General features: G+C 36.1%; 2 protein-coding genes across 2 annotated transcripts in view; one reads left to right on the top strand and one right to left on the bottom strand.

The window, feature by feature from the left end:
• LOC126764713 (uncharacterized) overlaps positions 1–11,058 on the top strand; it is a 28,673-nt gene extending 17,615 nt beyond the window's left edge. Inside the window, exon 4 of the mRNA XM_050482365.1 lies at positions 10,982–11,058. Coding sequence (XP_050338322.1) covers positions 10,982–11,058 — 77 coding nt within the window. The remainder of the gene's footprint in view (positions 1–10,981) is intronic.
• Positions 11,059–11,108: 50 nt separating this feature from the next.
• Positions 11,109–12,008, bottom strand: LOC126764712 (uncharacterized). The gene has a single exon (XM_050482364.1). The coding sequence runs from the start codon at positions 12,006–12,008 to the stop codon at positions 11,109–11,111; it is 900 nt and encodes a 299-aa protein (XP_050338321.1).
• Between the last annotated feature and the right edge of the window lie 1,867 nt (positions 12,009–13,875).

Here is a 13,875-nt window from a genome sequence, read left to right as displayed (position 1 = left end):
AGGGAACAATTGCTAAACGTCAAAAGCACCTAAGCTTTGACAGTTGATCGAGTTCAGGAGGTTTTGACGTATAGCAATTGGAAACGAGCGATGGCCAGATTGAAATCTTACCAAAAAAATATGTAAACGGAAGGATTTGTTGCATCGTTCAAGACAACTTATAAAAAATGTAAAACAATGAAAATTAAATAAATTTGTGAAATTTAAAGATATTTGATGAAATGTTTTGTAATTTGGAGCATCATAGTATTATTTTCAATGGAAAATGATTAAAAACATTTAATGATTGAGAGCTAACAAGCTTAAATTCTATTATTAGGTATTGAAAGGACAAAAGTCAGTTGTCATAATACTGTTTAAAAAGATTTAAATAGTTTTCCCTTATAATAAATAACCACTATTTAGTCATTTTTATTCGTACTACATGTTGGGTATTGAGTTGATAAATGCCCAAAAATTGTAATTTTGTTCAATCTGGCCATAATGGAAAATGTTATAAAAAACGCTAATTTTGAGGCGCTCTCACACTGGAATAAGTTTAACATCCCTTTATTCCTGGCAGAAACATAGAATTCCGTTTCTCCCTTCTCTACGAGCGGCTAGCGTTTTGTTCTCGTTTTCATTCGAAAAATGTTGCCATTACTCAATACGCAGATGTAGTTTTATACACATCTAACTTTTCAATTAGAAAAAGCTGAGGAAGATCAATCAAATGTAAAATGAAACCAATCGTTGACTAAAGCGAGCCTTCCGAAGAGAACACGGGCTGACTGCCGCAAGCGAATGCCTGTAATCTCCATTTCACAAATAAGCAAGAGTACGAGTGATGTTACAGTTATTAGATGTGTAGACGATAAAAAGCAATGCCTTGTCGATGTAGTATGACTATTGGCTGAGGCAAAGTGGCGTACTGCAACTGAAGAAGATACTCAAGTCCTTGCAGAATAACGTGCGAAATCTTAATTGAAAAGACAGCCGTGATACACAATTTTATGGTGGCAAATAATAGACCATACGTGAAATGAGCCAAAGCGGATTAATCGAACCACCACCGAGTTCTCTGAGGACTATTGGAAGTTGATTGATAAACGAATAGAGACAGTTATTCAATACCTAGAATCGATGATACGTTGGACTCGTTAACATGCACAAAATGGTTCTCAAAACGTGATTTGAAAATTGGTTATTGACAAGTGGAGGTAAACGAAGTAAACAAAGAAAATACGCATTTCAGCGTTTGGAGATAATCTATTTCAATTTACTGTAATTTGGATTACGTAACGCTTCCGATACCTTTGAAGGACTTATGGAGCAGGTATTAAAAGGATTGCACTGGAAAACTTATTTGGTTTAGCTTGACGATATCATCGTGTTGGGTAAAAGTTTCGGTGAGCATCTTAAGAACTTGAAACAGGTTTTTCAACGGCAAGCTATCCGTTGGTATAAAATTGAGGACACATTACTATTCTTTTGGCGCCGCGATTGGAGGGTATAAACGGAAAGAGGAGGTCCTCAGGCTTAAAAAATGTATGCACATATACCTTCCTCAGACTTATAGTTTTCGAAATATTTGTATTTAAAGTGCCACAATTTTATATGCAATTCACTCTCATAGTATGTTTATTTATATGACATGACAAATACCATTGTAAAATTTTCTGTTTAACATATATAGAGACTATGGTACAAATGGTTTATGTGTCTTATGTTATTTGTTAAATAAAGATAAAAAATTACCCTGGTCGGTCCAACAGCGGGGTTTTCGTAGTTCTTTTGTATCGAACTACTTCTGCACTGACGGCCTTCGGCCGTGCTTCAAAAAAAGAACCCTCATCGATCGAACACCTATATTAAACAAAAGGAGAGAAATACTTAAAAACTTTGCATTCTATAATACGTTTTTTCTATTTATTATGATGTTTCTACATATATACTATATATATTGTCAATGCTAAATAAAATTTAAGATGACGAAAATTGTTAAAATATTAAATAAATTTTTGATTATTTTTTCAGGACACAAAGTATGGTAACACTGCTATTTGTCATAAATGTAAACACACAAATCTCTAGAAAGTTTGAATGTGCGAAATAGTTTTTAAATTTTCTTAAAAAATACGGAATTGGTGTAAATTTTGGATATATTTGTATGTGTACAGTGTAATTAAATATATATTAATTGAAAATGTGTGAAAAGTGGGTTCAACATAGTGAAATAACGAGCATTACTTTTACAAATTTTTGAACTTTCAATAGAAATTTCTCGAAAACTATGAGTCTGAGGAGGGTATATGTGCATAAATTTTTTAATCCTGAGAGCTCCTCTATCCATCCATACCATCAAATCTCGGCGCCAAAAGAATCATAATGTTGCCAAGTTGAGTCCGTGGAAGTGTTTCTTTTTCAAAAAGAAAGTAAGCTACTTAGGACACAAAGTGACAACGGAGGACATGTGAACAGCTAATTAAAATAAAGAGGCCGTAAAATATTGGCCTACTCCTAAAAATTTGAATCAGTAAAATTCAAGTGCGCCGTTTGAGCGAATCACCATGGATATAGCTAGTCCATTAGAGACCATTAAATTAGGAAACAAATATGTTTTGGTAGTCCAAAACTATTTCTACAAATGGTCAGAGGTATACCCAATTTCTAACCAAGATATCTCGATAAATAACAGACACCGTTTTCTCAATGTCTGTTAGTGTTCACAATTCATTAAACTATCAATGCTTTTGTAAGATTTGCTCTAGTATATTTTTAAATCTTCATTAACATTTTACTTTACAAAAATCAGAAAACATAAAACAAAATAACTAAAAGCTTTGTGATGTCAGTTTTGTTTTAAAAAATAATAATGCATAGCTGATATATTGGCTGATGCATTGGGATTGTCTCCATTGTACGCGCGGAAGATTTCAATGTGGTCAGCTATTTCGTGAGACAGGAACGCACTTCCATCGCTCAGTATTTACTGTTCACCATCGCTATTTTCCGAATCGCGTAATGTATCTGTAGTTCTGGAGGCAAGACCAATAAGTTGGCCGTATCTGAAGAATGTGATTTGCAATTGTATGATCAACGTACCCCATAATCTCCTTAATCTTCCTTTGACTCCGGTATCTTTTGTGGGAGGAAGGAAAACTTGATATTCCACTGTAAATATTTTACCCAAGAACGGAAGTCATTACCGCGCAGCGAACTGGAAGACATGTTCGGTATCGTGGACAGTAACCGACTAACTGCCTTCCTGGAAGGGTTCCCGAATATTCCACGTCCACAAAACAATTTTCTTTTGATTTTATAGTGCATTGGTAGCCATAATTTATCTTGAACATTAACCCTACAAAAGTAAAAGTTAAGTAACTTGTCACCGTTAGGTTATCAGTAATTAATGCATTCGTTAACCGCTAGGTTACTTTTGTTCTAGCCTCAGGAAAAAAGTAACTATTTCTCCTCTTTCACTACACGTCGGTGTGATTAGCTTAATCGCTCTCTCTCATTAATTTTGCGCAAATGCTACATATATTTTCTTGCTATAATTTGCGAACTATTTTGGAAAACTATCTGTTACTCTTCGGTTAACAGCGTACGTTTTATTGGCTATTTGTTTTGTTAGCCATGTGTTATTGAAAATAATATGTTTGGTTACTGTTATGGTTATATATGAGTTACAGAAAACTGGTCGACAGGTTATTTTTGTTATTTTTGGTTATTCATTGGTCACAGAAAACCTGTGTATCGCCCTTTACAATGTGTTATTTGTTTCGTTTTTTATTGGTTACAACTACCTATCGTATCGGTCACATTTTTCCTTATTAATAAACAATTAAAATTTTTACTTTATTTCTTTTTATTTAATTTTTTTCGAAGTTTCTGTGTTCAAACATAACAATTATATTTCTTCTTTGGATTATTACAAATTTTCAGTAATTATTTAGAATAAGCTTCTAAATATTACTATTTATATATACATTACAAACTTAATTTCTCTTCTTACGATTATTTTTGCAAATTTTTGATAATTGTTTTAGATTAGCTTTTAAAAATTAACATTTATATATACATATGTAAATATATTACAAACTGAATTTTCTTTCCTACAGGCGGGCTAGAGTGATAAGACGAAACATTCCCTCCCCAGGGTTGGCGCTTTGTTTGCGACCCGCCACGTAAAAACACTACCAATGAAAAAGCATAAAGCCTCGGATGAGAGACCCACCGTTTGATAACGACCATTGTTTGATTTGTAAGATCAAACCTAGAACTCAACAAAGAATTTTTAAATTCTTACCGCTGGTGGGGGGAAAGTGAAGATCTTTTTTGAGTGAGAATCTAAATCATTATAATTTTTATTTTGTATTTTCATTAATTTTATACTATTTTAGGAAACTATCTTAAATAACTAAATATATGTGTGTATTTATATGTTTGTATGTATTGCCTGCATATTCCCTGCCAGCCAGGCCTAACCACTGTTTGAATAAGTTTCAACACAATTACCCTGCCAACCATGAGCGGGTAAAAAACCAGATAATCAGTGGGTAAGAAAGTGGGCAAGAATCCCAATCCATAGGGTAATCATGTGTACTTTAACATAGGCCGAGCGACAATTTTACCCAGTCACGTACGTATACATATGATCATACATCTTTGTTGCGCTCATTCAGCAGTGTCATATAAAAAAGTATATCTGTCCTGCTCTAATATCCCCAATCGACGGCTGATGCAGGGTTGCATTTTCTCTTTTTAAATAGCTGATGCAGGGTTGCATTTTAAACAGCTGATGCAGGGTTGCATTTTCTCTTTTTAAATAGCTGATGCAGGGTTGCGTTTTTTAATTCCTACTTTTAAAATTTCAAAGAAAACTTTTTAATTTTTAAAATTTTTGTTTTATTTTATTTTTTATATTTTTACATAAAATTTATTATAATTTATATATAAATAAAAATATATTTAATTTAAAAAAATAATTAATATCTGAAAAGATTAATTAAAGAAAAGAATTATTACAACCTGAAAATAAAAGAGTGGAAAAATATTATAAAAGACAAATACCTGTAAATAAAATAAAGATTATTAATACGTGAAAATAAATAATAATTACATTGAAGAAAGATTAAGTGTATAAAATCATAAAAATATCTGAAATAAAAGAATAATATTATCTGATTATTTAAAATATAAGGCAAACATTTGCTTTCACACATTATATTGGATTGTGCAGGCCGCCTTAAACGCATAGAGTACATATGTACATATGTATATATGTATTTATTTTTGCGTATTATATTGGACTGCGCAGTCCAATTTCAAAGTACACACACTTACTTAACAATTGATATTTACCGCTTCTGATGATATAGATGCTGCTGCTACTTCCAATTTCCAATGCTATAAAAATAAATGAAGTAATTATTTTCAAAATATTGTTAAAAAATCACAAAAAATTCATTTGCTTACCTTCTTGTTGTACGAGCCTCCTTTACGATGGTACGATCAGGAACGACATGCGTCTTTCAATCGTTTTTTTTATTACCCTTTTTGGGATTTTCTATTGTCACTATGACAATTATGTTTTCTCCTTCGTACTCATTCAAATGAAACAAGCAATGAAACAAACTTTTTTCATCGCATTATAAACAAAAAATAACCCGAAAATGTGCGTTGGTGTTAGTGTATAGAGAAAAAATGTGTAGTTGTATTGGAATATTTGTCACAAGCGGGTAGCCGTGGTTGGCAGGGTACCCTGCCAACCATGAGCGGGTAAAAAACCAGATAGTCAGTGGGTAAGAAAGTGAGTAATCCATAGGTTAATCATGTGTACTTTGACATAGGCCGAGCGACAATGTTACCCACTCACGTACGTATACATGTGATCATACATCTTTGTTGCTCTCATTCAGCAGTGTCATATAAAAAAGTATATCTGTCCTGCACTAATATCCCCAATCGACGGCTGATGCAGGGTTGCATTTTCTCTTTTTAAATAGCTGATGCAGGGTTGCATTTTTTAATTCCTACTTTTAAAATTTCAAAGAAAACTTTTTAATTTTTAAAATTTTTATTTTATTTTATTTTTTACATTTTTACATAAAATCTATTATAATTTATATATAAATAAAAATATATTTAATTTAAGAAAATACATAATATCTGAAAAAAGATTAATTAAAGAAAATAATTATTAAAACCTGAAAATAAAAGAGTGGAAAAATATTATAAAACACAAATTCCTATAAATAAAATAAAGGTTATTAAAACCTAAAAATTAAAAAGTGGAAAAATATTTTAAAAGACAAATACCTCAAAATAAAATAAAGATAATTAATACCTGAAAAAAAAATAATAATTACATTGAAGAAAGATTAATTGTATAAAATGATAATAATATCTGAAAAAAAGATTGATATTATCTGAAAGAATAAAATATATTAAATACAAATAGAATTTACTCTGAAAGCAAAGGTTAATTAAATAAAAATAGTGATAAAATCTGAAAAAAGAATAATTAAATAAAAATAATAATAACATCTAAAAGAAAAGATAAATATTATTTGATCATTTAAAATATAAAACAAACATTTGTTTTCACATATTATATTTGATTGTGCAGGCCGCCTTAAACGCATAAAATACATACTTATGTACATATGTATGTAATTATTTTTGCGTATTATGTTGAACTGCGCAATCCAATTTCAAACAACACACACTTTTCCTCACATATGTACTTACTTAACAATTTAAATTTGCTGCTTCTGATGATATTGCTGCAGCTGCTAATTCCAATGCTATAAAAACAAAAGAAGTAATTATCTGCAAATTATTTTAAAAAATCATTCACTAACACCAACGCACATTTTTCGGGTTATTTTTTGTTTACCTAAATGCGATGAAAAAAAGTTTCTTTCATCTCTTGATTTATTTGAATGAGTGCGAAGGAAAAAACATTATTGTCAATAGTGACAATAGAAAATCCCAAAAAGGGTAATAAAAAAACGATTGAAAGCCGCATGTCGTTCGTGATCGTACCATCGTAAAGGAGGCTCGTACGGCAAGAAGGTAAGTAAATGAATTTTATGTGATTTTTTAACAATATTTTGAAACTAATTACTTTATTTATTTTTATAGCATTGGAAATTGGAAGTAGCAGCAGCAGCAATATCATCAGAAGCGGCAAATATCAATTGTTAAGTAAGTATGTGAAAAAAGTGTGTGTACTTTGAAATTGGACTGCGCAGTCCAATATAATACGCAAAAATAAATACATACATATGTACATATGTATTTTATGCGTTTAAGGCGGCCTGCACAATGCAATATAATATGTGAAAACAAATGTTTGTTTTATATTTTAAATGATCAAATAATATTTATCTTTTCTTTTAGATGTTATTATTATTTTTATTTAATTATTCTTTTTTCAGATTTTATCACTATTTTTATTTAATTAACCTTTGCTTTCAGAGTAAATTCTATTTGTATTTAATATATTTTATTCTTTCAGATAATATCAATCTTTTTTTCAGATATTATTATCATTTTATACAATTAATCTTTCTTCAATGTAATTATTATTTATTTTCAGGTTTCAATAACATTTACTTTATTTTCAGGTATTTGTGTTTTATAATATTTTTCCACTCTTTTATTTTCAGGTTGTAATAATTCTTTTCTTTAGTTAATCTTTTTTCAGATATTAATTATTTTTTTAAATTAAATATATTTTTATTTATATATAAATTATAATAAATTTTATGTAAAAATGTAAAAAATAAAATAAAATAAAATTTTTAAAAATTAAAAAGTTTTCTTTGAAATTTTAAAAGTAGGAATTAAAAAACGCAACCCTGCATCAGCTGTTTAAAATGCAACCCTGCATCAGCTATTTAAAAAGAGAAAATGCAACCCTGCATAAGCCGTCGACTGGGGATATTAGAGCAGGACAGATATACTTTTTTATATGACACTGCTGAATGAGCGCAACAAAGATGTGTGATCACATGTATACGTACGTGACTGGGTAAAATTGTCGCTCGGCCTATGTTAAAGTACCCACTTTCTTACCCACTGATTAACTGGTTTTTTACCCGCTCATGGTTGGCAGGGTACATATGTTTTCCTAAATTACTAACACCAACGCACACTGTGGGTTCTTTTGTTTTTTAACCTTTACGCGATGGGAAAAAAATCGTCTGAATTCCTTAGAAATATGCTACGCCATATTCGAAATAGTCATGTCATAGATAATGCAGTTATCTCATTTCTTGTTCTTACTGAATGAGCACATAGAGAAAACATAAATGTCAATAGTGCTAATGAATATCCCTAAAAGGGAAATAAAAAACGAGGCAAAATTGCGAGCCATTTGCAATTCTAGCGCGAAGAAAGGTAAGTGCAGAAATTTGCATATTCTAAATACATTTGAAATTAACAATTTTATTACATTGTAGCATTTAATACTAGTATCTAGAATGAAAAGAGATAAGGAACATTTTGAAATTATTTGTAAACACATTTAATTAATTCCTATATCTCTCTCTAGAAATCTTCAATTCATCCACAGCAGCAGAAGCAGAACAATTTTGTTTGGTGAGTTTTGTTAAATTATACTTAATATTATTACATATAATAATAATATAAAAAATTAAATGACCAATGCGGTTGGTCCAAACTATATTTATAAAAAAACTATTATGTTTAACCAGTGTGGGCGGTTGACAAATGTTCGTGTTATGTTCTTTCGGCCTGCGCAGTGCAAATTTTATATATAAACAAATGTGTGTTTTATAGACATCTAGAATTATGTGAAAACAAATATTTTTGTATATGTTTTTAAAGCGGCCTGTGCAGTGCAAATTTTTTGTATAAATTAATGTCTGTTTTATATGTTTAAAGACGTAATGCTAGAATTAATATTATTATTATTTTTTTTTTTTTTTTGTGTCGGAGGGGGAATCTTCCAAAAGATGCATGCCCGCTAAAGATACACCTCTTTCGGGATCACGCCCAATTAGTATTATCTAACTTTACTGGACTTGCGTGGCAGTACGCCTACGTACTAAACCCTTAACTCCGGCTGCGTTAGCTTGTATTTGGCTCTGCGGGACCACCGTTAGGTATTACTTCGCAGGACCTAGCTGGGCAAGAATGCCTCTTCAGAAACTCCTTTCGTGGTTATTCAGCTGGTCTCAAGCTGATTCGCTGTCGTTCTATTATCCTGAGTTCATGGATAGCTATTGCGGCCCACTCTTTCATTTTCGCCCCTACCAACTTTGATTGCAGCATGTGGCTCATAATGTTGTCAGGCGTCATCCTGTGGTTTATTATTCCTTCGATGGTAGTTCTCTCCATTACGTATCTCGAACAGAAGAATGAACATTTTGTGTCATCGTCGTGGCCGAATCTGTACAGGTATTCCCTGAAACAGTCATGGCCTATCAAGAATTGTGTCAGATAAAAGTCTGTATCCCCATGTTGTCCCTCAATCCAAAATGATACGTTTTTAATGAGTCTGTGCATCCATCTTCCTTTTTCTGCCACGTTCCATTGTCTTTGCCACTCTTCGAGGCTAACCTGTCTCTCCTTTTTTCGCTCGTCAGCTGTTAGACGCCTATTCACAGCTTTAGATTTTAGGTATGCTCTACGTAACTCTGAGGCCATTAGGTCCGAAGGCATAAGACCAGACCTTCATGTGAGACCGTTCTGAATGCACAGGCCACTCTGATGGCGCATAGCCTGGTCACTGCCTTTGCCTTATTGGCATTTTTTTTGGCGCAGTCCTTTTCCCCATATAGGGGCCGCATACTGACTGACTTACTTTAGCTAGTAGGGCTCTCCTACTTTGACTAGGGCCACCAGTGTTAGCCATTATTCTTGACAGGGCCGCTGTATCAGCAGCTGCCTTGCTACAGGCTTTTTCAATATGCGCTTTGAAATTCAATCTCGTGTCAATCATAACGCCAAGGTATCTCAGGGAGTTTTGCGTTGTAATGTTGTATCCATCGATATTTAAGGTGACCGTTTCTAATTTTTTCCTGCTCGTGAAAAGCACCGCTTCCGTCTTTTCTCCAGCCAGCTGCAACTTAGTTTCCGTGAGCCAGTCCTTAATTTTTGCTGTGGTCGCATTACAGAAGTTTTGAATTTGAGAGCTCTTTCGCAACTATCGTCACAGCAATGTCGTCCGCATAGCCAATTATTTGTGCCTCTTTTGGCAGCGGTAGGCGTAGCACCCCGTCGTATACCCAATATGGAGCCCTGCGTTACTCCACCTGTCACCACGTAGCTTTCTTGAACGGCATCGGTGTCGTACAGTCTACCAGACAGATAGCTACTGATTATCCTTGTCAGATATCCCGGAGTGTTTCTTGCCTCTAAAGCCCTTTAAAGCATTTTTGACGTCAAATGTGACAACTGCGCAAAATTTTTTTATATATTTTTTCTCCAATATTTTGGCCATCGTGTCGATCATACAAAGTGGTCTATACGCACTCGGCTCGCCCGCCGGTTTGTTTGGTTTATGGAGGAGAACCAGTCGCTGTTTTTTCCATACTCTTGTGAAAACGCCTTCGTTTAGACACCTAGAAAAAATTTCCGCGAAGGCCTTCTTGTTGTGTTTAACAGCAATCTTAAGCGCCTTGTTTGGGATGCCATCAAGTCCTGGCTCCTTTGTATTGCCGAATCTTTCCGCCACTTCTACTACCTCCTCCTCGTCGATTGGCAAAATTTCGACCACTGATGATATTCTTCTGCTCGTATGCTGCTCTTGCGATGGGAAGAGCGTTTTCACTACTTTCTCTAGCAGTGTAGCACAGGTTGGTGCCTGGTTTTTACCCCCCTTGATCTTAGCAATTACTATTTTATAGGCGTCTCCACATGGATTTTCATCTACCTTCTCGCATAGTTTTTTGAAGCTTAAGGTCTGACTTCTTGTAATAGCCTTTTTAAACTCATTCCGCTTGCTTTTAAATTATTCTCGCAGACTCGTTTGTTCCGGCGTACCTAAGCTTCTTTGGGAGAGGCGTCTCGCTCTATGACATTCGCTTCTTAGTGCGCTAATCTCCCCGTTCCACCTGTATGCGGACCTTCGGTGTGCGTTTTGCCTTTTTCTACACATGGCCGCGTCGCAGGCTTTCAGTTTGTTGGTCTAAGTCGGTTGAGCTACCCATTTTTTCATCCAGTATGAGGTCGAAGATGTTCTCATCTAGCGTTTCCACCTTCCATACTTTTTTCCGTGGCTTTTTTAGACTGCCTTGGTTTCGCGGCTTCTTGCAGATTTCAAGCATAATGGCAAGATGATCGATATGTGTGTAGAAGTCGCACACTTTCCAATGTGCAGATCGAGCCAGTGAGTTGCTGGCGAACGTAATGTCTATAATCGATCCGCGGCCATTCTTCTCGAAGGTACTTATATCTGCGAACGTTTTGAGCAAAGCATTACCCCGCCGGTTTGTCTTGCTACTACCCCACTCGATTGCCCACGCGTTAAAGTCGCCTGCTATCACATTTGGTGTAGTAGTAAGGGCGTCCTGAACTAATTCATCAAGGATCTGTTCATGAACACCTTGTAGTACACTCGGAGGGAGGTAGCAACTGTAAAAATAGATTCCGCCTATTTTCGCTCGCGTATAATAAGATTTCCCCAAGAGCGGCTTGTCTTGGAATGGGTTTTCCCCACAGGCCCATATGGCAGCTTTGCTTTCTTTATCGGAAATCCAGGTACCAGCACTAATGTTTTTATACTGCTCACAGACTATCGCCACATCTATCTGCTTCTCGTAGATTGTCTGTTTCAGTAACTCTTGGGTCGCTTCGCAATGATTTAGGTTGATTTGCACAACTCTCATTTCGCCTTTTGTACTTGGTAGAGGGGACATTTCAAACTTCCCATTCGGTGATCCGTATCCTTTTTCCGTTTGATTTGCATGACGCACAAAACGGTTTTTTGACGCATTCTTTTGCGAAGTGTCCCGTTTCACGACATTTTGCACAACACTTGCTTCTGTCATCCTCGCTGGTACATGCCCTCGCCAAATGCCCATATTCCAGGCATCTGAAACACTTCCTAAGGTTCGACTTCTCCCTTATTCTGCATATTACCCATCCTATTTTGATTTTGCGTGCATCAATTAATTTTCTTGCGTCCGATGCCGGAATGCTGATCACTGCCGTCTGCGTACCCGCGTATGCCTGTCTCATACTTTTAATTGAGCTTTCCCTGAAGGAGCTTAGCTCAATAAATTTTGTTTGGATTACATTCATGATGTCTTCTTAGGTTGTTACCTCATCTAGGTCGCGGATCTCTACAGATACTTCATGGGTTAAGGCTCTTATTTGTGCCTGGTCCCCTAACACCTTACATATCTCCCTTTCGTATGTACCCGTGTTTGTCATTTGCGCCTTTTTCATTTCCAGGAGTATCTCGCCTTTCGCCGTCTTTCTGATGCGCGACACGTCCTCCCCAATTTCTTTGAGGGTGTCCTCCTTCTTGACAGCCCTGAGTATGTCGCTGTAAGTCATGCTTCCAGAGCGTGAAATTATGATTGCGTCCGGTCTCGGACGTGGGACCTAAACGGCCTTCTTCTTCGTGTTTGGCGTTTTGGGCGTCACCTGAATCCAGTCGTTTTCTTTTTCATCCTCTTTCCTTCCTTTTGTAGGAATGTCGTCTTCATTCCTTTTGTTGGCAGTGGGCCTCTTTTGCATTTCTTCTTGTATTGCTTTTTTCTTTGGTGGAGTCTTGCGCGCTAGTTGCTCATCCTCGCGGCGCCTTTTCGGTGTTGAATCCATTCCTGTGTGTCTTTAAAAGACATTTCGTTTGGCTGCTTTGATTTTGTTGTTGTACTCGCTTTGAGCGCGTTCGTGGAGCTTCGTCACAGAAGTTAGCAGATCACGTATCTGGTTGTTGATCGATCGTTGAGGCGGCTTCATTGCCTCAGTTAGCCTTTTGATCATATCTCCCAGCTCAGACATAATATCTCCTTTTGGTTGCGTAAGTTCCTTTCGCGGCGTGCTGTCTTGCAGCCCTGGTGGTGACGATCTCGCTCTTTCAGGCCTTTCCACCGTGAGCCCCTGTTTCGGTGATCGCATCAGTCTTGGTGCGCGTCTAAAGGGGTCAGCTTCGACCCAAGGACCACTAAAGGTCGGAATTCTCCTGGGCGATTCTGCGATTGCCAGGGCTTTGAGTGCCGTTGCTCGACAAGCAGTCATGTAAACTGCTACTATTACTTTGGGTTTCTTTTCTCAGATAATTCTCCATATGTTAAGTTCTTACAGCGCATCGTGTGTAGGGAGGCGGGCCGAAATAGACAGGAGCGGGTGTACCCTCGGAGACCATGCTCCTACCCCAGTTCCCTGAGGCCTGTCCTTCGCTTTACCAGTCCCGGAAAACACGGACGGACCGGCGTTCGCCCGGGGCAACGCAGGCTACTACTCCTGCGCCCAATGCATACTCCCTGACCAGGAACCGAAGTGGCTGTTTACTGATACACCACGCGGCTAACACCTCGGCAGCGCAAGCTCACATCACCCCTTTCATCCCACCAGCGCAGACATCGCTGTCAGGATATCCAGGGACTCCCAGTGCACCGCGCTGTGTACCGGTCAAGTTGTAATATCAGCCGCACCTAACATGGTGAACAGACGCTGACCAGGAAGCCGCCCATTATGGGTCCGTCGCGCCTGGAATTATGTGAAAACAAATATTTGTTTTATATGTTTTTAAAGCGGTTTGGGCAGTGCAAATTTTATGTAAAAATAAATATTTGTTTTATATGTTTAAAGCAGCCCGCGCAGTGCTAGAATTATGTGAAAACAAATATTTGTTTTATAATTGAAATTGTCGCACTACTTAATTCTAGTGTTAGTAAAACCATCAAT

Source organism: Bactrocera neohumeralis, unplaced genomic scaffold (assembly GCF_024586455.1).
Source record: "Bactrocera neohumeralis isolate Rockhampton unplaced genomic scaffold, APGP_CSIRO_Bneo_wtdbg2-racon-allhic-juicebox.fasta_v2 cluster09, whole genome shotgun sequence".
In the NCBI taxonomy this organism is placed as follows: domain Eukaryota; kingdom Metazoa; phylum Arthropoda; class Insecta; order Diptera; family Tephritidae; genus Bactrocera; species Bactrocera neohumeralis.
This window is presented reverse-complemented; position numbering and strand designations above follow the sequence as displayed.

What these genes read in the sequence shown, in the direction of transcription:
- LOC126764712 (XM_050482364.1), bottom strand. Translation starts at nt 12,008, where the DNA reads ATGACAGAAGCAAGTGTTGTGCAAAATGTCGTGAAACGGGACACTTCG.